The following is a 26,885-nucleotide window of genomic DNA, read 5'->3' as shown; positions in this document are numbered from 1 at the left end:
TCTCTTTCTCTCCCTCTACCCTCTACTCCTCCTCCTCTTTTTATTTTAGACTGAGATGGAGTCTCGCTCATCCAGGCTGGAGTGCAGTGGGATGATCATGGCTCACTGCAACCTCTGCCTCCTGGGCTCAAATGATTCTCCTGCCTCAGCCTCCTGAGTAGCTAAGATTACAAGCCTGCACCACCATGCCCAGATCATTTTTGTATTTTTAGTAGAACTGGAGTTTCGCCGTATTGGCCAGGCTGGTCTCAAACTCCTGACCTCAAATGATCCGCCCGCCTTGGCCTTCCAGTGTGCTGGGATTACAGGCGTGAGACACCGCGCTCGGCCTGCAAAGCCTTTCTTGACATATCTGTCTTTCCTTACTGGTCTGTTCGTTTTTTGATGGCAGAGACCCTGTCTCACTCATTTTTGTGTCCTCAGCATGGAAAACGGTGGCTGGCTAATAGTGGTTACTCAATAAATATTTGTTGAATGGATTAATAAAAGAATTCCTAGCAGTCATTTGGCATCGAATCACGTACAGTCGTGCTTTCTATTGTTTTCTAGGGCATGTCTTTCCAATACAAAATGATGGTAAATTTTCTGGGTACAGAGACGGCTCTTACTTTATTTTACAGGCTACCCAGTGCCTAGTCCCATGGTGGATAATGCTCCCAGGGATGCACCTGTTATAAGTTCTTGCAGAATTCTTTTGTTTTGTGTTGTTTTCAGACAGCGTCTCACTCTGTCACCCAGGCTGGAGTGCAGTGGCGCAATCACAGCTCACTGCAAACTCCATCTCCAGAGGCTCAAGGGATCCTTCCACCTCCACCTCCCGAGTAACTGGGATCACAGGCGTGTGCCACCATGCCCAGTTAATTTTTGTATTTGTTGTAGAGATGGGGTTTTGCCATGTTGCCCTGGCTGGTCTCAAACTCCCGGGCTCAAGCGATCCGCCAGTCTTGGCCTCCTGAAGTGCTGGGATTAGGGGCGGGCGCCACCTCTGCAGAAGTCTTAGGCCTGCAAAACAGTCTGAAAAAGATATAATATTTAACTTGAGAGGTGCAGTCCTCCTCTACAGTGCGGGCAGGCTCAGCGAAGGAGGGCCTAAGAAATAAAACTAACCAATGGCAGCAAAGCCCCCATGCCCCACCCAAGCTGCCCCTCGTTCCTGGCAGCCGAGCTTTTCTTTCAGTCGTTCACTGCGGAGCCAGAGGGAATCAATTCCACAAGCTGGGGTAAGCAAAGGTGTTGGGGGAGGGCAGGTGCCTAGTTTCCAGATTTTTAAAGAGATCATATTTAAACTAAATGCAGGTAGTTCTGTGCCTCGTCAGGAAGGCCCTAATTTACACACTATAAGTTGGTTATGTGTGTTTAATGAAATCATACTTCACGTGCTTGAAGAGATCACGTTTTTAAAAGCAAATCCATGGGGAAGGGAACTTTCTGCAAAGTAAAGAAATATCTCAGAATGAACTTATATTCTAATTGTGAATGTCCATATACTAAATTTGCTTATTCTGAGGCCCAAATGTTTGCTTATTTTGTTTAAAAACTTTACTTGGGATCATTAACATTCATACTAATTATTTTAAATGTAAGTTTCATTAATTTCACTGATAAGGAGTTCTCTCTGGGGCATAAAACATAATTCTTATGCTGCATCATAGTCAGGAATTTGAAGGCTTGTTAATCTTTGTCTGTTCAGCAGTACTTTAGGGTCTGAGTCTTCCCAACTGCCTTCCTCCCCGTTTCCTTCTTACTCAGCAAGCTTAGCGGGGCCTCCCCCGGGCTAAAAGGAGTAGTTACCCTATGACTCTTCCTTTGAGGGTCCAAGTAGGAACCTTTAGAGCCCAGATCCTGGGGCCCTGGGCTGTCCACTGATTCATTTCAATTCCACTGCCTTTCATTTCTCTTCTCCTATCTTATTGCCCCTTCTTTAGCTATTCACAAGAGGAAATAGGATTTTATTTTTCATTATGTATTACATAAAAATGACACATCCAATCTTCTCAATTCTGAGTTCTTAAAGAAATCAATTAAGCCTTCAAAGACTTTTAGTTTTGCATTTTCCATGGGTAACGGGTCCTAAAAATTCTCCCCATCCCCACAGGACAGAATGACCAATCTTTCAGGCTTGACCCCGAATTTGTTTTTCAGTTGAGGAGAACAAGAGATGGAGAAAGCAAGTGGAAGACAGTCCATTGCCCTGTCCACAGTGGAAACTGGCACAGAGAACCCGGGGCTGGAGCTCATGGTAATTCACCAGTTTAGTTTCTCTCTGCAGAGCTGTGGACGGCTGCATGGCCTCCTGTAGGGTGTCTGACTGCTCTCAATCCCCATCATCCCTGGCAGGGCTCCGTGACTGACTCCAACACTCCCTGTGCTTGTAGGAAAAAGAAGTAGAGCCTGAGGGAAGCAACAGGACTGACACACAAGGTCACAGCCTGGGGGATGGACTGGGCCCTTCCACTCACCAGAGGTACTGGTGTTTTGGAATCTTGTTCAGTTAGGAAAGGGCCTAGGGAGGGTTACCCCTTCGAGCAGCTTGTGGTCTTATCACAACCGCTCCACCTTAGCATGTGTACATATATATATGTACCTTATGTAATTAATTGTTACTTAATCCTGTGCCAAAAACAATAGGAGTTCAGCAGTATCAGTGTTGATTGGACTGAAGACAAAAATAACAACAATGGTAATAATAATGGCTAACAGATTTTGAGTGTATACTTACTATTTTGCAGATTGCTTTATGTTATACATTTATTTTCATAACAACATGTAGATATTCATTTTAATCCCTTTAGAAATTAATTTACTGTATCATTAAAAAAAGGTAACTCTTCTGGAATACTCAGATTTGGGAATGGTGGAGGGGAAGGGAAACCTGGGGAGAAAACACAGAAGGACCTATTATAAGGATAATAAAGAAAGTAAAAAAGGACAATGTCTTAGAAGTCCAAAGAGGAGTCTCAAGAATGAAGAAGGTATGTGAACAGGGGTGTTCACAGTGCTATGTGAACAGGGGTGTTCACAGTGCTATGTGAACAGCGGCGTAGGAAGGAGGAATGAGAAAAATCTTTGAATTTGTTCATGGATCTGGTCCCAGAAGTAATGTCAAAGAAAATTGTCTGAGTAAAATAGATAATATGGAAGGAAGCAATGTTCCATGGTCTGGAAAAGAGTGGGTCTTTATAAAAGAGTGCAGAAGTCGTACACTAAAAGCTGAGAAGAGGATATTGGATAGCTTCTAAAGGGAATACGGCCATGAGCCGCGTAACGATGTTTCAGTCAATGATGGACTGCATTGTACAACGGTGTACAATGGTGTGTATCAATGGTGTATATCATTACACAATGGTGGTCCCATAAAATTATAATACTGTATTTTTACTGTACCTTTTCTATGTTTAGATATGTTTAGATACACACATACTTACCATTGTGCTACAATTGCCTACAGTATTAAGTACAGAAACATGCTGAACAGATTTGCAGCCTAAGAGTAATAGGATCCACCATATAGCCTGGATGTGTCATAAGCTATACCATCTAGGTTTGCATAAGTACACTCTAAGATGTTCGCATAATTATGAAATTGCCTAATGGTGCATTTATCAGAATGTATCCCTGTTGTTAAGTAACACAGGACTATATATGGAGATGATTCAGAACAGCTTCCAAACAAAAGGTTATTTTGTTGTTTTTTTCTCTTTATTTTTGAAAGCTACCTCAGTGACTTCTTACAATTTTTGTTTTCTTCACAATTTGCTTCTTTCTAAAAATTTTTGTATTATGTTTTATATATACTGAATTAACAGTAAACTCTTTGTAAGTTTTTCATGCTTACATGATATTTCATATTTTGCTTAGCAGTGTGGTCGTTAATCACGTGAGTCACACTGCTTGGGTCTGTATTTGAACAGTGGTATGCTGGTAAATGTTTAAGAATTGACTCTCCACCGGGCTAGTAGCTCATGCCTGTAATCCCAGCACTTTGGGAGGCTGAGGTGAGAGGATCACTTGAGCCCAGGAATTCAAGACCAGCCTGAGCAACATAGTGAGACCCACCTCTACAAAAATTTTTAAAAATTAGCAGGGCGTGGTGGTGTGTGCCTGTAGTCCCAGCTACTCCAGGAGGCTGAGATGGGAGGATCACTTGAGCCCAGGAGGTTAAGGCTGCAGTGAGCCATGATTGTGCCACTGTACTCCAGCCTAGGGGAAAGAGTGAGACCCTGTCTCGAAAAAAAAGAAAAAGGAAAAGAACCGCCTCTCCGAGTGTAGTTTTGCAATGAATGTTGGTTAATATTTTTGCTCACCTTAATGAGGAGTAAGACCAGGGGTTGGCAAACTTTTCCTGTAAAAGACAAGGTAGTAAATATTATGGGTTTCGTGGTTGATGTGGTCTCTGTTGCAATTACTAAACTCTACCATTTTCGTAGGAAAGCAGCCACAGGTGATACTAAACAAATGAGCATGGCTGTGTTTTGATAAAACTTAATTTTTAAAAAGAAGGTGAGATAAACTTGGCCCACAGACCACAGCTTGCTAATCTTTAGTCTAGATGAAATAATAAATTAAGACTTCATTTACAGTATTTGCCTGTAAGGTAAAAACTCTCAACATGGCTGATTTCAAGTAACCAAAGGGATATCATTGAACAAGGAGTTGGGAAGAGATGTATCAGAGCACATCATTATACAAAATTTCCACCATACACATACAGCAGTCATGAATAACTTCCTGAGCTCACATAACAGAAAAATGTAGTAAAATAATTAGAAAATTATGAGTTTTTAGTATTTATTACCTTTGTCTTTAATGTAATTTAATTACACGTTTATATAGTTTTAATTTTTAGTAATGGCTTGCACAATTCCTGAAAATAAGGCAATCACCTCTCTCAAGCCAGTGCAGGCCAGCTTCCCCTACAGACTCTACCATTTACCAGATTTTGGGCAAGTTATTTACCCTCTCTAAGCCTCAGTGTTCACCCTGTAAAACAAGAATAATAGTAGCACTTAGCTGAAAAGATCTTTGTTTTTTGGGTTTTTTTTTTGCCAGACTGTTATTGGCACCTTAAACTGCTCTGATATATAACGTGTCCCGTTCCCTTCAATTCTCATCGACTTTATATTTTCTCATATAAACAATGTCAACTAAAATTACATAGATATAAAATCATGCCTTAAGGTTCCTAACTTGCATTTATTTTTATTTTTTGAGAAATGAGGTCTTACTTTGTTACCCAGGCTGGTCTTGAATTCCTGGGCCCAAACAATCTGCCGGTCTCAGCCTCCCAAAGTGCTGAGACTACAGGTATGAGCCATGTGCCTGACCTTCACTTGCATTTCTTTAAATTTCTGTAAAGCTACACATTTTCCTCCATTTGCCTTACTTTCCATATTTCTGTGTGTGATTTTCTTTTCTTTTTCTTTTTTTTTTTTTTTGGAGATAGTCTCACTCTGCCACATAGGCTGGAGTGCAGTGGTGTGATCACTGCAACCTCCACCTCCTGGGTTCAAGCGATTCTCCTGTCTCAGCCTCCCACATAGCTGGGATTACAGGTACATTCTGCCATACCCAGCTAACTTTTTTTTGTATTTTTAGTAGAAACGGTGTCTCACCATGTTGGCCAGGCTGGTCTTGAACTCCTGACCTCAGGGGATCTGCCCACCTTGGCCTCCCAAAGTGCTGGGATAACAGGTATGAACCATGAACCACCGTGGCTGGCCTACTTTTCTTTATCAACTAAAGTAAGTTCTGGATTTTGAACCTCATTTCCTTTCTCCCGACCAACTCAAATAGAACCCACATAGATTTCTTGTTTCCAGTTCTCCCCATCTCCTGCCAACCTGTCCTATATAGCTTCTACCAAAACTGCCTAAAGTATGCCTGAACTCCCTTATTCACAAATCTCTGTGGCCCCCCAGTTGCTCCTGAACAAAGCCAAACTCCATAGCCTGGTATTCAATTCTCCCCACAACCACTGCCCCCCAACCAGGATCTATATCCAAATTGACTTTCCAACATTAACTCTTGCAATTCCCTTTCTAATGCCACCCTATGTTCTAGTGAAAGTCAACTATCAACCGTTCCTTATATGTAATCCTCAATTTCCTGCCTCCATGTCATGCATGTCATTTCATCGTTGCTTCCTAGCATACTGTCTTCCTTTTACGTCTTTGAGCCCAAATACAACACATCTTTTAAGGCTCAACTAAAGAGCAATCATGTCCATGAAACTTTCCCTGATGCTGCCTCTCCTCACCTCAGTCTCACTGGCCCCAGTCCTAAGAGGTCCCTTCTTCCTCCAAACTTTTAACATTCTATCTGAACCTCTCTTATAACACTTTAAGCTTTTGACATTTTGTTATAGACTTACATGTACATTATATCCCCTATACTGGCCTGTAAACACATTGAGGGCAAGATAAATGTCTATTTCATCCTTTTGTCTCCTGTAACACCGAGAACAATGCTTCACCCATAGTTTATACTTAAAATTCCATAACATCCAAAATTCAATAAATACATGTTAGTAAGTTATGTATATAATCTAGATAATAGACTTTATTTGTAATTTTTTCATGTATACATTTTTCAATTCTGTTTTGTTTCTGTATTGATTTTTAAGTATTTATTTCTTTTTCTTTTTATTCTTTTGTTTGATTGACTCTGATGATCTGGGATTCTTTGTAGGGAGTAATCTGACATGTAGCTCTAAGCTGATGCTTTTCCATACTGATACCCACTTTTCCAGCAATAGTTATTAAATTGTGAGTTCTTTCTCTATTCTGATGTTACTCTGACTTCATTAAGTTAATGTGATAATTTGTATCTGTTTTTAAATCTTTTGTTCCATTGACATAGTTCCGAGTACTTAACACTCAGAACTGTGTCATTGTTTACAATGTACATTAAAACTTCACGGGTCACGTATTTGCCTTAGTTTACCTTTAAAAAATATTCCTTGGGGCTGGGCACGGTGGCTTATGCCTGTAATCCCAGCATTTCGGGAGACCGAGGCAGGCGGATCACTTGAGGTCAGAAGTTTGAGACCTGCCTGGCCAACATGGTGAAATCCAGTCTCTACTAAAAATATAAAAATATAAAAATTAAGCGGGCATGGTGGTGGGCGCCTGTTGTCCCAGCTACTCGGGAGGCTGAGGCAGGAGAGTTTCCTGAACCTGGGAGGTGGAGGTTGCAGTGAGCCGAGATCATGTCATTGCACTCCAGCCTGGGCAACAGTGAGACTCCATCTCAAAAATATATATGATATACATGTTTTTTGTCAAATTTTATTTTATTATTTTTATTAATTTTTTTTGAGATTGATTGCATGCCATAGTTTAACTGGTACAGTTTTTTTGCCTTTTTAGTGTAATTTTTAATAAGGTATAGCATGCATACAGAAAAATAAACATAAGCCTTAATGAATTTTCACAAAGCGAATACACCTATATGACCATTGCCCAGATGAAGAACCAAAACATTATCAGTACCCAAGAACCATTTATGTTTCCTTTCAGTCAGCCTCCCTAAGGGTAATCATTATCCTGACTTTTAGCATCATAGATTAATTTTGCATGTGTTTGGATTTTATATGGGAAGTCTAATTTATATTTTAAATGAAAATATACCATATATATACTCTTGTGTTTGGCTTCTTTTGCTTCACGTTGTGTTTTGGAGATTCTTCCACATTATTGCATATATTGTACTTTGTACATTTTTAATTGCTGTATAGTATTTCATTGTAAGAATCTATCACAGTTTATCTGCTCATTTTACTGTGGGTCAGAATTTTAGTAGTTTCTATGTTTTTGCTATTATGGTACAGCTATGAATATTTTTGTGCATGTCTTTAGTAAAGAAAAATACACCTTTCTATTGGGTATATACCTTGGAGTGGAATTGCCATGCTATAGGGTATGTATAGGTTTATGTAGCTTTAACAGATGCTAAACATATTTGTACCAAATTTCACTCCCCTGGCAGTGTTATGAGAGCGTGTCTTTTTTCATTATCTCCATTGTGTGTGTGTAGTATTATCACATTGTAGCTTTGCTTTGTATTTCCCTAATGGCTAAGGAACTTGTGCACCTTTTCAGCTTTTTCTGGCCACTGAATATTCTCTTTTGTGAAGTGCCTGTTCAAGTCTTTAATTGGCAGCATTTTTCTTTCTTAGTGTATAAAAGTAGGAGTACATTTTATAAATGATGAAATACAAACAAGAGTACATTTTAAGTACTTGCCATTAAAAAAAATTGGTATGTGGCCGGGCGCGGTGGCTCAAGCCTGTAATCCCAGCACTTTGGGAGGCCGAGACAGGCGGATCATGAGGTCAGGAGATCGAGACCATCCTGGCTAACCCGGTGAAACCCCGTCTCTACTAAAAAAATACAAAAAACTAGCCGGGCGAGGTGGTGGGCGCCTGTAGTCCCAGCTACTCGGGAGGCTGAAGCAGGAGATGGCCTAAACTCGGGAGGCGGAGCTTGCAGTGAGCTGAGATCCAGCCACTGCACTCCAGCCTGGGCGACAGAGCGAGACTCTGTCTCAAAAAAAAAAAAAAAAAAAAATTGGTATGTAAGGTAATGCATGTGTTCATTCGCTTGATGTAGCCATTCCACAATGTATACATATTTTAAGGCACCATGTTGTATACCATAAACATATACAATTTTTGTCAATTTTATTTTATTTTCTTTTTTTTTTTTAGAGATGGGGTCTCACAATATTGCCCATGCTGGTCTCAAACTACTGGGCTCAAGTGATCCTCCCACCTTGGCCTCCCAAAGTGCTAGGATTACAGGTGTGAGCCACTGCACTGAACCAATTTTTGTCAATTTTAAAAAGAATTAAAAAATTAATACCCTGAATGACATTGCTACCACTGTAAATGATATTCTTTCATACTTTCTAGCTATCTGTCACAAGTATATAGACAAATCATTTTTGTGAATTTATCTATCTACCTACCTATTCCTTTACTCAGCCAATTTTTTTTTTTTTTTTTTTTGAGACAGAGTCTCACTCTGTCACCCAGGCTGGAGTGCAGTGGCACAATCTCGACTCACTGCAAGCTCCGCCTCCTGGGCTCACGCCATTCTCCTGCCTCGGCCTCCCAAGTAGCTGGGACTACAGGTGCCTGCCACCACACCCAACTTATTTTTTGTATTTTTAGTAGAGACGGGGTTTCACCGTGTTATCCAGTATGGTCTTGATCTCCTGACCTCGTGATCCACCTGCCTTGGCCTCCCAAAGTGCTGGGATTACAGGCATGAGCCACTGTGCCTGGCCAGCAAGCACTTATTGAACATCTATTATGGACCGGGCACTTGTTAGCAACCTAATGCAATAATAGTATGTTCTAGGTACTAAGTTAGGCACCAAGAATACAAAGATAAAAACAGAAATGCACCTTTCCCTGATATGCTCACAACCTAAGAAAGACAGGTAAACAGAAAAATGACAATATCATGTTATATGGTAAGTGCTAGAACAAAGATGTAAAATGCCACAAGACCACAAGAAAGTGAGCAACTGATTCTGACTGGAAGGAATCAAGGAAGGCTTTACTTAGGAGTTGACATTTAGTTGGATCTTGGAGGATGAATAGGAGTTTGTCAGATGGAGAAAGGTAATAGTGCATACCAGGCATGGGGTGTGAACGGTTCTTACGTGTCCCCTGAAGGGTAGGATATTCAGACTGGCAGAACACTGGCTTGTATAGTGGGAAAGAGGCAAGCAGTAAGACTGTGAGACAGGAAGTTTTAGTTGGGGACATGCTATAAAGTCCTAACAGGTCTGGTTTTGTACTCAAGAGACAAAGGGATATTTTTTTCTTTTTTTTAATTTTTATTTTGCTCTGTCACCCAGGCTGGAGTGCAGTGGTGTGATCTCAGCTCACTGTAGCCTCTGCCTCCCAGGTTCCAGCGATTCTCCTGCCTCAGCCTCCTGGGTAGCTGGGATTACAGGCGCATGCCACCAAGCCCGGCTAATTTTTGTATTTTTAGTAGAGACGGGGTTTTGCCATGTTGACCAAGCTGGTCTTGAACACCTGACCTCAGGTAATCTGCCCGCCTCAGCCTCCCAAAGTGCTGGAACTATAGGCATGAGCCACTGCGCCCAGCGGCCAAAGGGATTTTTAAGCAGGAGAGGAAAAGGAACCATATTGTTTCTTAGAAATCAATTCTGACAGCAATGTGATGAGGGGATTGCAGTAGGGAGAGTGGTGGCAAAAGCTAGTTAAAAGGCTCTTGCCATTGTTCAAGCAAGAGATGAAGAGGGCCTAGGCTAAGGCAGGGTGAATAGGGATAGATCAGAGAAGTCAAATCCCAGAGACTTTTGGAGAAGAAAGGGCAAGAGTGAATGATTGATTATAGGCTAGCCATTCTCAGGAAAAACACTCAGACGCCTGTCTGTATCCTCTCTTACTCCCGTTCTTGGTTCCTCAGGACATCTTTAATCTGATCCTTCAATGCAGACTGATTTTTATCTGCTTTCTTTTCATTATTATTTTATTTTTATTTTTTGAGACAGAGTCTTGCTCTGTCACCCAGGCCGGAGTGCAGTGGTGCAATCTCGACTAACTGTAACCTTCGCCTCCCAGGTTCAAGCAATTCTCTTGCCTCAATCTTCCGAGTAGCTGGGACCACAGGCATGCACCACCACACTCAGCTAATTTTTGGATTTTAGTAGAGACAACGTTTTACAGTGTTGGCCAGGCTGGTCTCAAACTCCTGACCTCAAGTGATCTTCCCGCCTTGGCCTCCCAAAGTGCTGGGATTACAGGTGTGAGCCACCACGCCTGACCTTCATTATTCTTTTTTTGTTGTTCTTTTGAGACAGTCTCGCTCTGTCGGGCAGGCTAGAGTGCAGTGGTGCGATCTTGGCTCACTGCAACCTCTGTCTCCCGGGCTCAAGCAATTCTGCCTCAGCTTCCCGAGTAGCTGGGATTGCAAGTTCATGCCACCACACCCAGTTCATTTTTCTGTATTTTTAGTAGAGAAAACCTCCACCTCCTGGGTTCAAACGATTATCCTGCCTCACCCTCCTTAGTAGCTGGGATTACAGGTGCCCGCCACTACGCCTGGCTAATTCTTGTATTTTTAGTAGAGACAAGGTTTTGCCATGTTGGCCAGGCTGGTCTCGAACTCCTGACCTCAAGTGATCCCCCCACTCCTGCCTTGACCTCCCAAAGTGCTGGGATTACAGGCATGAGCCACCACACCCAATCAATTTTTTATTTTTATTTTTTAAACCCGAGGCTCAGTTCCAACCTGATATTCTAGGAATAGGTTGTTAATGGGTTTTGCAGAAATGAGTGTTCTTAATTGATTTCCTGCAGTACTCCTGAATTTTAGTTCCCAGGAAATAGTGAGTTGTGGTCAGGAGGTGATGGAAGAAATCTTTTCTAGGCATGTGATTTATATCTACTCTTGGACTAGTCCATGCCTGCCTCTTGTTTTGCAGGAGGCTTGCTCAACTGGCATTCGACTGCATATAATTTTAAACCAGCTTTATCTAGTACATCAGTTTAGGTCCCAACAGGAAACAGATGGCATACTTAAGATAATTGTAGGAGAATTTATTTACAAAGAGACCATTACAAAGATATGTATGAGGTGTGGTGACACCATAAGAAAGGATAGTGCAAGAACCAAAAGTCTTGAAGCAGTGAGCAGTGTCTATTCCTAGGCCTGAAGGAATAAGATGTAAGAGCACCTGGCAGGAAAGTCAGATAAAAAGGCCTCCTCAACACACTGACCTCAGTCTTTTCATACGCTCTGATCTTCTGTGGAGGTCCCAGTAGCAGAACGAAACTTGATAAGCCAGAGGACATGGGAGTACACTGATGTAGTTTACATGAGTTCAATTCCCAGGGCACAGAGTGGGGTGGAGAGTGGCACTGGAGGAGCACACCAAAGATATCTGGCACACATGGGAAGGCCAGGATTGAAATTAAATTCATTCCTTGATATACTTTGCAAATGATGTTCCAAAGATAATGATGCTCCTCAGGTATGCTGCCCCTTTTACTCACTACTTTCTCTATTAAGCATGGAAAAATGAGGGAGGATCACTTGAGCCCAGCAATTTGAGACCAGCCCGGGGAACACAGCAAGACCTCATCTTTACAAAAATTAAAAAAAAGAAAATTAGCTGGGTGTAGTGGTGCACACCTGTAGTCCCAGCTACTCGAGAGGCTGAGGCAGGAGGATCACCTGAGCCTGGGAGTTCAAGGTTGCAGTGAGCCATGATCACACCATGCCACTTCTCTCCAGCCTGAGCAACAGAGTGAGACCTTGTCTCTTAAAGAGAAGAAAAGCAAAGCAAAGCAGAGTTCTGGAGATCCTAAAGAATCATCTTGAGTTGATCCAGTCAGATGGTGATAAGCATTGTTTTCTCCTTTCTCAGCTTACCTGTATCTCATAGTACACACTCTGCTCAGCTAACACAGGGTTGGGCTCCCTGCAGCAGGGACAGGAGGTGATGAGGGCAGGAATGAAAAGGAAGACTAGAAACGGGGAGTGTGTTAGATGGGAGGGGCAGCCATAGAACTCTATGGGCCAAAGGCCCAGGGCATTAGGAGTTAATGGCTGGTCCTAACCCTGGCTAAGCTGCCCTGCCTCAGCATGACTGCCAGACTGGGACCTTCTTACTAGGATCACCTTTGGAGCTTCCAAGATTTTGGAAATTAGAACTTTTGGCTCAGATGGCTGCAGCATGCTCAGCATACTTAGGAGTGGCAAAGACAGGCAAGCCTGGCATCTAGGGAAGACGTGGCATAGAATGATGGTTAAGAGCTTAGATGCTGAAGCCAGAGTGTATATTCTGTGTCTGTTCCTTACAGCCTCTGTGACTTTGGGAAAGTTATTTAACTTCTCTGTTTTTCAGTTTCCACATCTGTAAAATCGGAATGCAATAGTAACAGCTCCGGGGTCTTAGGAGGAGTCAATGAGTTAGTATTTGCTAAGTTCTCAGAAAGAGCTCAGCATAGAGAAAGCACCATATACATGTTTGTTAAATCAAACTTGAATATCCCTACTTGCTGGGCCTCTTCTCTCGGGCCTGCCCAACCAGAGCGATTCTTGAGGTTGGTGGCATTTTCCTTCCTGTCTGTCAATGCACATCTGGCTGAATGTTCAAGGCCATAAGTTTGTTTGGTTTTTAGGGAGGGATGGCCAAATTGCCTCTAAGAAGAATAGGCCCTCTTATGAATATGGAAGCTTAGCAATGCCCTGTCCTTTCAGAATGGGAAAGTCATAGACCCCTGACATAAGCAGTGCCCACTTCTATGGTAGGAGACTACCAAGGATATTGCTAGTTCAGGCTGAGTAGGGTATTCTGACCTGCTGCCCACCAGCAAGGTTTGATTTGCCCTTTTTGGCATTGCAGAACACTACCTAATTTCCTCCTGGCTGAAGAATATTCTTCATTGACTAAGAGCTAATTCTGTCTTGTGTTAGGTAATCTGAATTCTGAGAGCTGAATTAGTAGAAATGGGATGGAGTAATTCTTGTATCTTAACTTTTGGGTTCTTATTAGGAGGAGACAGTGGCCTTTCAGCAAAGCAAGAAGTTTCTGTAAAACACACGCCAGCTTGTTCAAGAAGATCCTGTTGGGCCTGTTGTGTTTGGGTGAGACACTGAGAATTCATGAGAGTGAGAAACACAGTTATTTTAGAAATTTGCCTTGTGTCAAGGTGATTACCAGGTGGAAGGCATTTTGATTAAAAACTGATCTAAAAAGCTATTTGATGTATCGATCTTAACTACTTGTAGGTGAACCATAATGTATTGAATTGCACTTATAGGAACAAGTAAAATCTGAGAATAAACTGTTTTTCAAAAGTGTACTATTTGATAGATTTAAAATATTTCAGAGAATGTGGGCTTATCCTTTTTTTAGTGCCTTGATTTGGTGGAGTGCATGATTCTTACAGCCTTTATGACAGAAGCTTATATTATACCTTACTTATTTGCTGGCTTACTAGTAAGATCAATGATGTAAAATATTCTTAAAAGACAGCAAAGCTCTGTTTAAAACATGTATGGGGCTTTGATGTCAAAATAAGAGGCAGCTGGGATGGTGAGAGCAAAAATTATATTTTGAGATGAGTAAGAGAGCCATGGGATGAGGTCCACATGGCTGCACTTCCTAGTGGTAGCCTTGTTTACATGGTTTGTTCCAGAGGCAAGGTTAAAGTGACTGGGGTAATAAAGTTTCAAGGGGAGATGACTGACTTTTGAAGAGTCTAATGGTGAACACTGATCAAATCTACTCCAAGGGACAGAGAGAGGATATTAGATAAAATAGAAGGGAATGAGATTTCATTAGGGATCGGTGAAAATATGCAGTCTTCGCACTAAGTCAGACTGTCCTTGGGAATCCTGAAGAAGAGGACAGTTAGACATCTATCCTGGCCTCAAGAAGTGCAGCTCCGTCTGACAGTAGGGTTGGGTGGCAAGGTCTCTGGAGGATTTTTCTTGCTTTAAGTCCCAGGCATTTATGATTGTAGTTCCATTTGCCCATTGGAAGCACTGCCTTGCTGATCATTACTCTGCGTCTTCTCTTTTTAGCCTATGCTGCCTATTTCCTGGAAGCTTGCATCTTGAATTTCCAGAGGGCACTGGCCTTGTTTGTCATCACCTGCTTGGTGATCTTTGTCCCGGTTTACTCATTTCTGAAAAAGCTCCTGGGCAAAAAATTAACAAGATGTCTGAAGCCCTTTGAAAACTCCCGCCTGAGGCTTTGGATGAAATGGTAAGATAAGAATCTCAATACCTGGCCTCACAGCTTATCCCAGTCCACCTCCTTTTTTCTCTTTTGATAGTTATTGAGCAGTCTCTCAGACCCACACACATGCTTTTCAGAACCAAAGTGCAGAGAAAAATAGCAACAGGCCTCTGAGCACAGGATCTCAGTCCAGATTCTTGTAGCCTTGGGTCTCAACCTTGCTAGGGGGCAGGAGGAGTTTAGTCTCAGAAAAGAGTTTTAGTCTGATTGTCATCAGGGCCTGTGTCAGAAATGAGAAAACTCATACTCCTCCTCAGTGAAGTAATCAGAACACAGAGCCTTGCAGCTGCATTAAGCAATCAAATTGATTTGGTGTTCATCAGTGTCTCCCTTAGTTCCCTGATACATTTTATGCTTTTTTTCTCTCTAGTCTCCCAGACTTCCTGCACCCACTGGTGCCTTTTACAATTCCTTAGAGTTTAAAGAGAAAACTTACAGTTATGTATATTCTGAACTGGATTCTACAGCAGCCACAGCATGCACATGGCCTTTGATCACCAGCCAGGAGTGAGAGAATAACTTTCAGACTCTCTATATAAGTTATTTGTTTTTCATTCACCGGGTTGATGACATGGTCTTGGCATTCCTTCTTCAGGGTGTTTGCAGGAGTCTCCTTGGTTGGCCTTACACTGTGGTTGGCTTTAGACACAGCCCAAAGGCCAGAGCAGCTGATCTCCTTCGCAGGAATCTGCATGTTCATCCTCATCCTCTTTGCCTGCTCCAAACACCACAGTGCAGTGAGTTTTGGGTATTTGGGTTGGGTATAGCAACACATGACCAAGGGCCAAGTGCTAATCATAAAGCACATGCATCAAGCATTAATTATAAGGGCATAGAACTAAGTTTGTAACAACCCCTAGAATTTGCCTCTTTGATAATTTTGTTTCCAAGAGAGGTTTAAAAAATTATCAGAGGCCCTAGACCACTTATTTTCAAACTGTAGATTGTAATCCATTAATGAATCTTGATACCAATTTTGTGAATCTAGGTCAGTGTTTAAAGAACAAAATAAAAAAAAATAAGGACGTAAAGGAAAATAGAATACAGTAGAAAATCAGTTTGCATTGTGGATAGTACTGTTAAAATATTGATTTATAAAACTTTTATTTGTATGCATGCATGCATATATGTATATATGTCTAAGTGTCATCTAACCTTTAGAAACATTTTTTAAAAACCTTATGAACATATGTGGCTTTTTATATATTACTGCCTTGTTTCTCCCCACCATTGCCCCTGCTCCCTACACCATCAGACCCTAGACTTACTGTTAACATTCTAGGTTTGTTCCACTGAGAGTACATGTTTAAAACTCTTGTAAGGACAAGCAGAACTCACATTGGAATAATTTTCTTATTGATCCTAGGTGTCCTGGAGGACAGTGTTTTGGGGCCTCGGTCTTCAGTTTGTCTTTGGGATCTTGGTCATGAGAACTGATCTTGGATATAGTGCATTTCAGTGGCTGGGAGAGCAGGGCCAGGTATGAGAAATTAAATGTGAGGGCTTTTCCCTTTTAGAACTCTAGAGAAAGGAGATTTGAGGGGAGCATGAGAAGATTAGGCTGTATCTTGTTAATGATGTGGTGGGAGATCTGGTTGGGAAAGGAGAGAGTGTATTAGGATACAGCTAAGAATATGAATAAAGAGCTCATGGGGCCATAGCCTGCCCCTGGGCTGTCAAAGGGAGGCCAACCTCAGTAGCAACAGTAGGTCCTCAGGACGCATGGGGCTAGTCTCATCTTCCTGTGTGTCCTTTTGGGTTTCATTCTTATTCTCTGTCTTTTTCTTTTTTTCCCTTCAGATTTTCCTGAACTACACTGTGGCCGGCTCCAGTTTTGTCTTTGGGGATACACTGGTCAAGGATGTCTTTGCTTTTCAGGTGATACCTATTTTATGGGCAGGAATGACGGTCTATGGAGGGGTGGAGGAATAAAGCTCATAGCTAATGCCAAGGCTCTTCCCCATAATACTTGCTTGATACATTCGTCTGTATGAAGTAGGGCTCCATATGTGCTACTGACCAGCTCAGTGTTGGGGACAATGACTTGTACATTCACAGGGAGTTAGTACTGAGGTCTTTCTCTCCCAAGGCTCTAGGCTGCTTCTGAAATGTTCTCAGAGTACTTCTGGATACTTTACCATAGCACTCCACATTTTGCTGAAATTATTCATAATCAGCCTAGTTTCCTATGTGAGACTATAAGCTTCTAAGAGTAAGGACTTTGCCTTATTTATATTAATGTCCTTAGCATCTAGTACAGTGCTAGGCACATAGTTGGCACTTGTTAAATAATAGATATCATTATCTTAGGTCAGTGCTGAATATGGCTTACATAGATGGCCCTTCATAATTTCATAACATTTTCACAAACATTATTTCTTTTGATTATTTCATAAACAGGGGGTTTGGATCATCTATTTGTATTTCATTTAATGAGTACTGTTTAATCATCTAATATGTTCTCATTAAGTGCACTGCATTCCATAAGTTTAGTAAGTGTGTGGTTTTAGACATTGAGAATATACAAAGAAAATATACCATTTCTCTTCTATAACATTTTAACATGTCAATAGATGAAACAAGCATGTATGGAAACGTGTGAGAACTATGCCAGCCAGGACATGATTGGGTGCCAGAGGAAGTAAAGCAGATGCTGGATGGGCCTGACAGCTGGGCTCCATGCTCACTAAGTGAAGCTGTGGCTCACTGAACAGTGCTCACACTGGACGGAAGTGTGTCTAGAGGGTCCAGCCCCTGGGGCTGGGGTGGGCACTCTGGCGTGGGGAGTTGCTCCTTCTTGGATTCTGACTGTTTTCTCCTTGTTTGTAGACAGAGGCACCACTGCTCATCCGTCCATACTTTGGGGACATGACACTCTCTGAAATCCATGCGGTGATGACTGGAGGGTTTGCCACCATTTCCGGCACTGTGCTAGGAGTCTTCATATCCTTCGGGGTAGGTATAGTCTGCTTGATCACTCCTGGTGAGCTCGAGTTGGATTTGACAGAAACACTGATGCCTAAGTCTGGCCTCACAGGTTGATGCATCATCCCTGATTTCTGCCTCTGTGATGGCCGCCCCTTGTGCTCTCGCCTTGTCAAAGCTAGCATATCCGGAAGTGGAGGAGTCCAAGTTCAAGAGCAAGGAGGGGGTAAAGCTGCCCCGTGGGTGAGTCCAAGGAGGCATATACTTTGGGAGATAGTGAGCTGTAGTTAAGAGTGGCACTGTGGTGGCAGAGACTTCAGGTCTCCCTGAGGGGGAATAATGTGATTCCATATTCCTTCTTGCCTATCTCTGATGCTTGCTAATCATGCTGGTTTTCTTAATTTAACCCTCCGCCCTGGCAGTAGCTTCTGCATGCCAGTACTCTGTCCTTGTCATCAGTGCAATTACATAACAATTATATCTGATATTGCTTCAGAGTAATTTCCACTAATAGGGTCTCTGAGGAACCCCGTCACCTCGTACATTGGCCTTGCACCCTCTTCTCGCACGATAGGGACAGTGGGATTTCTCTTCTCTAAGGGGCTGAGACTACTGTAGACACCCTACTCTTGCCCTCTGCCCAATGTTCACAGGAAGGAGAGGAATGTCCTGGAAGCTGCTAGCAACGGAGCCACAGATGCCATAGGCCTTGCTGCTAATGTAGCAGCCAACCTGGTTGCCTTTTTGGCTGTGTTGGCTTTCATCAATGCTGCCCTCTCCTGGCTGGGAGAACTGGTGGACATACAGGGGCTCACTTTCCAGGTAAAGGATTACATTTGTTGGGCTGTCCCTCTGGGATGTAGTTAGGTAGCCCTTCAACCATGCATGTCCTTCTGACTCACAGTAAGCCAAGAGAGATCATGCATAGAAGGGTGGAGGAGATTGGGCCAAGGCTCTAGAGAAGGTCCTTGGCACCTGACCTTTGCTATTAGTCCTTCCTCTTTCACTGGGATATCTCCCTTTCACTCAGGTCATCAGCTCCTATCTCCTAAGGCCCATGGTTTTCATGATGGGTGTAGAGTGGACAGATTGTCCAATGGTGGCTGAGATGGTGGGAATCAAGTTCTTCATAAATGAGTTTGTGGCTTATTAGCAACTGTCTCAATACAAGAACAAACGTCTCTCTGGAGTGGAGGAGTGGACTGAGGGAGAGAAACAGTGGATTTCTGTAAGTGACAATCCAAAAAGCATAAACACCGTGAGGTCTCAACCATGGTTATCTGAGGGTAGATAGAAAGTGCCACACGGGTTTGTTGCAGACCTAACTACAAAGCGAGCAGAACAGCATACCTAGCAGCCTCATTTGCAGCGCCTGAGCTATTACCAGTCTGCATGCTATTTTCCCCTGCCCGCCCCCACCACTGCCCCAACTCTGACCCAACTTCTCTCTATAATGTAATTGCTGGGTCTTTATAGCTGGGGCAGTCCAGGGCAGACACTATCTTCTGATGGCCTAAGGTCCGCTTCTTCATTTAAAAGTTTAAATTGCTCCAAATTAATATCCTTTTTCTTTCCCTTTGCCTCTTTCCTTTTCCTTTGTAATCCTCATTCCCAGGCCTTCTCCTTATTCATAGCCTTCAACAAGAACAGCGTTGGGCAATGAGGCCCATGGTGGTTTCCATGTCATTATCCCTATAGTAACTCAGGGAACAGATATTTTCTGAATAATCTTGGGAAACCATGGAAAAGATTGGGGGCTGTCAGTACGTTGGAACTTCTCTTGTGGTTATAAGACCGCACGCATGGGACTGAATTTATTTGCTTATTTATTTTTGTTTTCCCTAGGTGAGAGCTGAAATCATTACAACATTTTCACTCTGTGGATTTGCCAATCTTAGTTCCATAGGAATCACGCTTGGAGGCTTGAGTGAGTTCATCCATTTTCCCAGCTCCCCAGTAAGACAGCCAGATCCCAGCTTCTGCAGTGGGCAGTCCTGGTGCTTCAGTACAAGTTGGGATCAGACAGAGAAGCCATTGTGAAATGGACCCATTTCTTAGGCTGCAGTCAACTTGGACCTAAGGCAGTCAGGCCCACCTGGCTATGTATAGAGCCCTTTATAATCTCAACTTCAGTTACTTTTTTTGTTTGGATTGGAGGCCCCAAAAACTAATTTTATTTTACTTTTCTCTATGAGGAAGGAAATATAATGATATTATTTCAATTTTGCCATTAAACTGGAGTAGTGCATATATAAATAAAGATATTTATTTATTTATTTATTTATTTATTTATTTGAGACAGAGTCTCACTCTGTTGCCCAAGTTGGAGTGCAGTGGTGTGATCTCAGCTCATTTCAACCTCCACCTCCTGGGTTCAAGCGATTCTCGTGCCTCAGCCTCCCAAGATGGGATTACAAGTGTGTGCCACAATGCCTACAATTTTTTTTTTTTTTTTTTTTTTGTATTTTTAGAAGAGATGGGGTTTCACCATGTTGGTCAAGCTGTTCTTGAACTCCTGGCCTCAAGTGGTCTGCTGCCTTGGCCTCCCAAAATGTTGGGATAATAGGCGTGAGCCACCGCGCCTGGTCTTGTATTTTATTCAGTAGTGAAGACACTTTTTGAAATTAGGCTGCTCACTAGTCCTCATGGAAACACAAAGAATTAAAACAAATAAAAGCAGCAGGCACATAAGGCAGATAGATAGTAAGGGAGAGTGGTGTAAAGTGTTGGATTTAAATCTGCAAGTACCAAACATTAAAAGAGTGGGTCTTTGAAGCAGACGCAGATATATTTAGACTGTTGGAGATACTGCTGCATGGGGGTGATGGCTGGAGGAATAATATGAAGACAGTGGAATTGTCCTTGAGTGCAGGGGCACAGGGATGACTAGCAGATCTGAAGTTTGGAAGATCCAAGTTAGAAATGGATCTTAGGCTGGATGTGGTGGCTCATGCCTGTAATCCCAACACTTTGGAAGGCCAAGGCAGGAGGATTGCTTGCTGTAGGAATTTGAGAGCAGCCTGGGGCAACATGGTGAGATTCTGTCTCTACGCGGAATTTAAAAGTTAGCCAGGCATATTGGCACATATGCCTGTAGTCCTAGCTACTCGGGAGGCTGAGGTGGGAGGATTGCTTGAACTGAGATCGAGGCTCCAGTAAGCTGTGATCGCACCCCTGCAGCCCGGCGTGGGTGACACAGGGAGTTCTGAAGGAAGGAAGGAAGGAAGGAAGGAAGGAAGGAAGGAAGGAAGGAAGGAAGGAAGGAAGGACGGACGGGAGGGAGGGAAGGAAGGGATTATAATAAGAAATATAGCTCAGTGTGTCCCTTTTTAAAGGCAATTATATTCTGGGGTAGAGTCATTTAATTCATGTATTTGGTAGCTGATTTAATTGAAAGGTGAAATAATTCCCTTTCAGTTTATCTTTTCCGCTTCTGTTAAACACCTGTCTCTATTGTTCTAGTCTTGATGCCTGATTACTGTCTGATTATGAGATTGCCATCTAGTAGTGGGATATGCACTGTGTGGCTAAGTCTTAGGTGAGTGTTGCTTTCCTTAGCCCTCTGTCTCAAAATAGTCCATCTAATTCTGGTCCAGGCTTAACAGTGCATATCTCAAGCGGCGAACGCCAGGCATTTGTACCTGTCTGGAGCAACCCAGAGCCTTGCTTAATCCAGATATGTCTTGGGTATGTTCAGAGAACCATTAAAGTGAGGGTCAGACACTCAATCCTTGATCTGAGGAAAGTCTAAGTTAGTGATCCCTCAGGACTAATGTACACGCACACTTCTTAGGGCAACACTGGCCAGTCTCAGGTGGATGGTAATAAGGATGCTCTTCATCGGCTGTGTTTTGTTCCTCTGCGTTCTTCTAAGTGGGGGGATATACCTGATAGCCTGATGGGGAAAAGCTGAAGCTATTTTATTTTATTGTCTGCAGCATCAATAGCACCTCACCGGAAGAGTGACTTGTCCAAGGTTGTGGTCAGGGCCCTCTTCACAGGGGCCTGTGTATCCCTTATCAGTGCCTGTATGGCAGGTAGGTGCCTCAGCTCTGATGGAGATACCACTGCATGAGGGTGATGATTGGAGGAATAATATGAGGAAGGTGGAATTGTCCTTGAGTACAGGGGCAGCAGAGATCACTTCCCTAGATCATGACAGGATGTCTTTCAGAATATTGATTTACCCATCCATTCCACAGATATATGGCAAAGGCACCTAATCAACAGTGTCCACAATTCGTACCAAAAGAATAAAGAGCCTTGAGAAGCATGTGTCAGATCTTCCTCTCAGTATCTCTGTCTCCTTTATCCAGGAATCCTTTATGTCCCCAGGGGAGCTGAAGCTGACTGCGTGTCCTTCCTAAACACGAGTTTCACCAATAGAACCTATGAAACCTACATGTGCTGCAGAGGGCTCTTTCAGAGGTGAGAACGCACGGCCCTCAGGTCTCCAGGGTAATGCTGTTGAGGTTGAATAGAGTGTATGAGAAGGGCCGTGAGTATTGGTAACGGCCTAGATCAGTGTTCTTTTCTCTTATTGAGTGCATCTTCATTATTAGCTTAGTATGCTCCAGCGACAGGGTCTACCTGTGTCGGTGGGCCACTGAGAAGTAGAGCAGCAAGGGAAGTAGTAAAGAAAAATGGTTTCCCTGATAAGAAATTACTCTACTGGCTGGGCATGGTGGCTCACACCCACAGTCCCACACTTTGGGAGGCTGAAGCGGGAGGATGACTTGAGCCCAGGAGTTCAAGACAAGCCTGGGCAACATAGCAAGACTTGTCTCTATTTTACATTAATTAAAAAAAGAAATTACTCTACTTATTGTGATTGGAATACAGATAGGTTATAGGTAGATTTAGCAATGGTTATAAGTGGCTAAAATATTATACACTTCTTCAGACAGAAATGAAGAAAACTGAGAGAGGATAAAGTTGAATTTATAAAATCATGATGAGTTCAGGTAGTGTAAAAACGAACTTGTTTACCAAAATCTAGAATATGAAAAGACGAGGGTATGTCATTAATCTGAAAGAACTAGTTTTGGAACACACAAAAGGAAAGATTTCAGGAACTAGAATGTTTGGTGCCTTCAAATCAAAAGGTGTGTGTGTATTGGTGGTGATAGGTGCGTGAATGAAGAGAGTGGTGGGAAAAAAGGCTGAGAGATCATAAAAAGCCTTGTATGAAATACTAAAGAATTTAGGTTTTGACCTGCTGAATTCCGAACACTGGCATGATCAACTATGCTGTTTCAACATATCATTTCGGTAGCCATTTGGATGGCAAGGAGACCAACAAACTGCTGTAATAGTCCTAGTGAGAGATGGTAAGAATTGATACTAAGTGATTGTGAGGTTGGAGATACACTAGATCCAGTAGAATCAATAGGATTGATCATTGGCTAGATAGGAGGAAGAGGTGGGGCGAAGAAGAGGAAGGAGTCTTAAATGACTGTCTCTTTTCTGGCATGAGCAAGTGGGTCTAAGGAGTGCCATTCATGCACAGAAGAGGAGGACTAGTTTCAGGAATGGGAGTAAAAGGGAGAGATGATGGCTTAATTCAGTTTTTGTTTTTTATATTTATTTATTTATTGTATTGAGATGGGGTCTCACTATGTTGTTCAGGCTGGTCTTGAACTCCTGGGATCGAGTGATCCTCCCATTTTGGCCTCCTAAAATGCTGGGATTACAGGCCTGAGCCACCATGCCCAGCCTTAATTCAGTTTTTGATGTGTTAACTTGGAGGTAGTTGCAGGACTACCCTGTGAAGGTACTCAAAATCCACCTCAGTATGCTCACTGGAGCATACTAAGCTAATAATGAAGATGCACCCAATAAGAGAAAAGAACACTGATCTAGGCTGTTACCAATACTCACGGCCCTTCTCATACACTCTATTCAACCTCAGCAGCATTACCCTGGAGACCTGAGGGCCGTGTGTTCTCACACGGGAACTTCAAGAGAGAAATCAGAGCTGGAGATAGATTTAAAAGTTATGGGCTAGACACAGTGGCTCACACCTGTAATCCCAGCACTTTGGGAGGCCAAGGCAGGAGGATCGCTTGAGCTCAGGAGTTCAAGACCAGCCTGGGCAACATGGAGAAACCCCATCTCTACTAAAACAAAACAAAACAAAACAAAACAAAACAAAACAAAACAAAACTAGCCAGGCATGGTGGTGTGTGCCTGTAGTCCCAGCTACGTGGGGAGGCTGAGGTGGCAGGATCACTTCAGCCCAGGAATTAGAGACTGCAGTGAGCCGTGATCCATACCACTGCAGTCCAGTCTGGGTGACAGGGTGAGACCCTGTCTCAAACAAACAAACAAAGATTTGGAAGTTATTAAGCGGTCTGTTCACTATACAGGTAGATATTCAGGTGCTAGCTGCTTGACAGGTTACTGGGCCAAGTTCATGAATGTTGCCCCTCCTGTGTTTGGAGGTTATCATCAGAGAAGGCAACTAACATATTTTTTTTAAAAAATCCTTTTGATGCACTATTAAAGATGAGGTATGAGCTGGATTCATCATTGCTCTGGCACAGTTTTGATTTTTTTTTTTTTTTTTTTTGAGACACCGTCTTGCTCTGTTGCCCCGGCTGGAGTGCAGTGGCACAATCTTGGCCCAGGCTCAAGCAACCCTCTTATGTCAGCCTCCTGAGTAGCTGGGACTACAGGCCAGGTGCATGTCACCGTGCCTGGTTAATTTTTACTTTTTGTAGACACGGACGTTCGTCATGTTGCCTGATTCTTACGTTCTTGTGGCATTTTGGTGGATTTTCTAAAGCCACATACTAAAGATCATTGGCATCTAGAATATGAAAGACATAATGTTTTTGTCCAATTAATTTATACTAATTAAGTGTAAGCTGTTTTCAAGAGGAAGGTGGCCTTGGAATACCACCTTACTTTTTAGAATCAATTCAATACTAAATCATTATAAGCCATACATTTTGACTCAGGGATATCTGGAAATTTCCAAATGGACTGTGGTTAGGAGTTGGGCAAAGGAGCAGACACACATAGTTGGGGGTTTCTTGCCAGTATTATCTTGGGAATGAATGAGAAAAGAAATATAATTGGGTTCTGTTTATTTGGTCATGGCTGATGGATCAATTTTCAGGTTTTTGTTTTTGTTTTCAGCTGCTTAGTATAACTTATTGATATGTTTTGTTGCTTTGTTCCTGTCTGACCCCGCTATGTACCTCTCTGGTTTTTCGTTGCAGTACTTCTCTGAATGGCACCAACCCTCCTTCTTTTTCTGGTCTCTGGGAAGACAAGGAGTTCAGTGCTATGGCCCTTACTAACTGCTGTGGATTCTACAACAATACCGTCTGTGCCTAAGGCTGCTTGATCTATTTCCATAACAGTTTTGATCTTATCAGCTTTGTGATTGCAAAGGTGTTTATGTACTCAGGGTTCCCACAACTCACTCACCAAGATCTTTAACAGTAAATAACAGTAAATGTTAAAAGATTCATTTTGGGCCAGGCATGGTGGCTCATGCCTGTAATCCCAGCACTTTGGGAGGCTGAGGTAGGCGGATCACAAGGTCAGGAGATGAAGACCATCCTGGCTAACACGGTGAAACCCCGTCTGTACTAAAAATACAAAAAATTAGCCACAGGGGGGTGGCAGGCACCTGTAGTCCCAGCCACTCGGGATGCTGAGGCAGGAGAATGACGTGAACTCGGGAGGTGGAGCTTGCAGTAAGCCGAGATCATGCCACTGCACTCCAGCCTGGGCGACAGAGCGAGACTCCGTCTCAAAAAAAAAAAAAAAAAAAAAAAAAAAAGATTCATTTTGGTTCACTGTATCTCAATAATGAAAAATAGCTTTTGTTTTTCCATTATTTGGCTGAACCAAAAAATGACATTCCTCATGGGCGCTGCCTGAACTTTTATTTGAAAAAATAAGTATTAATAAATCAAAAAAGTCTTACAAATCATGCTCCTAGCTGCCACCTTAAAAATAATGTGATGCAGTGTGCTATAAATGTGATTTAGTATGTAATGTGCCTGGGACGGGAGAGAAGCTATATTTCTTGGCGTTGCGGATGAGCCAGATTTATATTACTGATCTTACATTTGAAAGGTATATGAATATTTAATGATAAGATTTTTCTGGTTGTCAAACATTTGTAAATCTGCAAACTTCTTAACATTACACAGTAAACAAAAAATACTTCCTGTATACTAAGGAAGACTTCTAGGGAATATCCATTTCTTAAAGGCCATTACTTTGTTGTAGTATTCTGCTTTAGTGCTAGCCACATTTGCTCCAACTTTATGAGGAAGCCTTTAAAACAGTAATTTTCAGTGGGAAGGGGGCCAATTTTGCTTTTCAGAGGACATCCGACAGTGTCTCCAGACATTATTGGTGATTGAAGTGGAAGGATGCTACTGACATCTAGTGAGTAGAGGCCAATATTGCTACTAAAATTCCTGTATAACCAAAGGTCAGCTCTCCCACAACAAAGAATTACCGGGTCCCAAATGTCAATTGTGCTAAGACTCAGAAACTCTGATTCAAAATATTTAGTATATTTAATAGTATTTATTATATTAATATTATGGCCTTAAGGAAGGGTTTCAAAAGGATATAGGAGTTCCTCAAAAAGTTAAACACAGAATTACTATAGAGCCCCACAATTCCACTCCTACATATATATATTCAAAAGAATTGAAACTAAGTTCTCACACAAGTACGTGTACATGCATGCTCACAGTAGCACTATACACAATAGCCAAAAATTGGATACAGTCTAAATGTCCATCAATGGATAAATTGTGTTACATACACACAACGGAATTTTATTCACCCCAAAAAAAAGAAGTACTGATTTATGCTATGTAGAAGAAACCCAAAAACATGCTAAATGAAAGAAGCCAGACACAAAAGGCTTATTATTATATGATTCCATTTAGATGAAATATTCACAATATTTAAATCCATAGAAGGGAGATTGGTGGTTGCCAGGGCCTGGCGGAGGAGGGATTAGAGAGTGACTCCTTAAGGAGTTTGGGGTTTTCCTTTGGGGTGACAGGAATGTTTTGGAACTAGACAGAGGTGGTGGTTGTGCAACATTGTGAATGTTATGTCACTGAATTGTTCACTTTAAAATGGCTAAGTTTATGTTATGTGAATTTCACCTCAATAAAAAATTTTTT

The 26,885-nt window shown here is 42.3% G+C and overlaps 1 protein-coding gene across 1 annotated transcript; it reads left to right on the top strand.

Moving 5' to 3' along the window:
• Positions 1-1,227: 1,227 nt before the first annotated feature.
• Positions 1,228-26,885, top strand: LOC105491044 (solute carrier family 28 member 2). The gene is given in 15 exon segments (XM_071099256.1): positions 1,228-2,239; positions 2,376-2,464; positions 13,540-13,631; positions 14,574-14,757; positions 15,386-15,527; positions 16,157-16,270; positions 16,591-16,719; positions 17,620-17,745; positions 17,828-17,958; positions 18,369-18,537; positions 18,746-18,943; positions 19,561-19,642; positions 21,654-21,752; positions 22,032-22,143; positions 24,942-26,885. Coding segments are annotated over 15 exon segments (1,866 nt in total). The 5' UTR covers positions 1,228-2,158; the 3' UTR covers positions 25,060-26,885.

The sequence above is a fragment of the Macaca nemestrina genome, chromosome 7 (genome assembly GCF_043159975.1).
Source record: "Macaca nemestrina isolate mMacNem1 chromosome 7, mMacNem.hap1, whole genome shotgun sequence".
NCBI classification, from domain to species: domain Eukaryota; kingdom Metazoa; phylum Chordata; class Mammalia; order Primates; family Cercopithecidae; genus Macaca; species Macaca nemestrina.
Note: the sequence above shows the minus strand (reverse complement) of the source record. Positions and strands in the feature narration are given on the sequence as shown.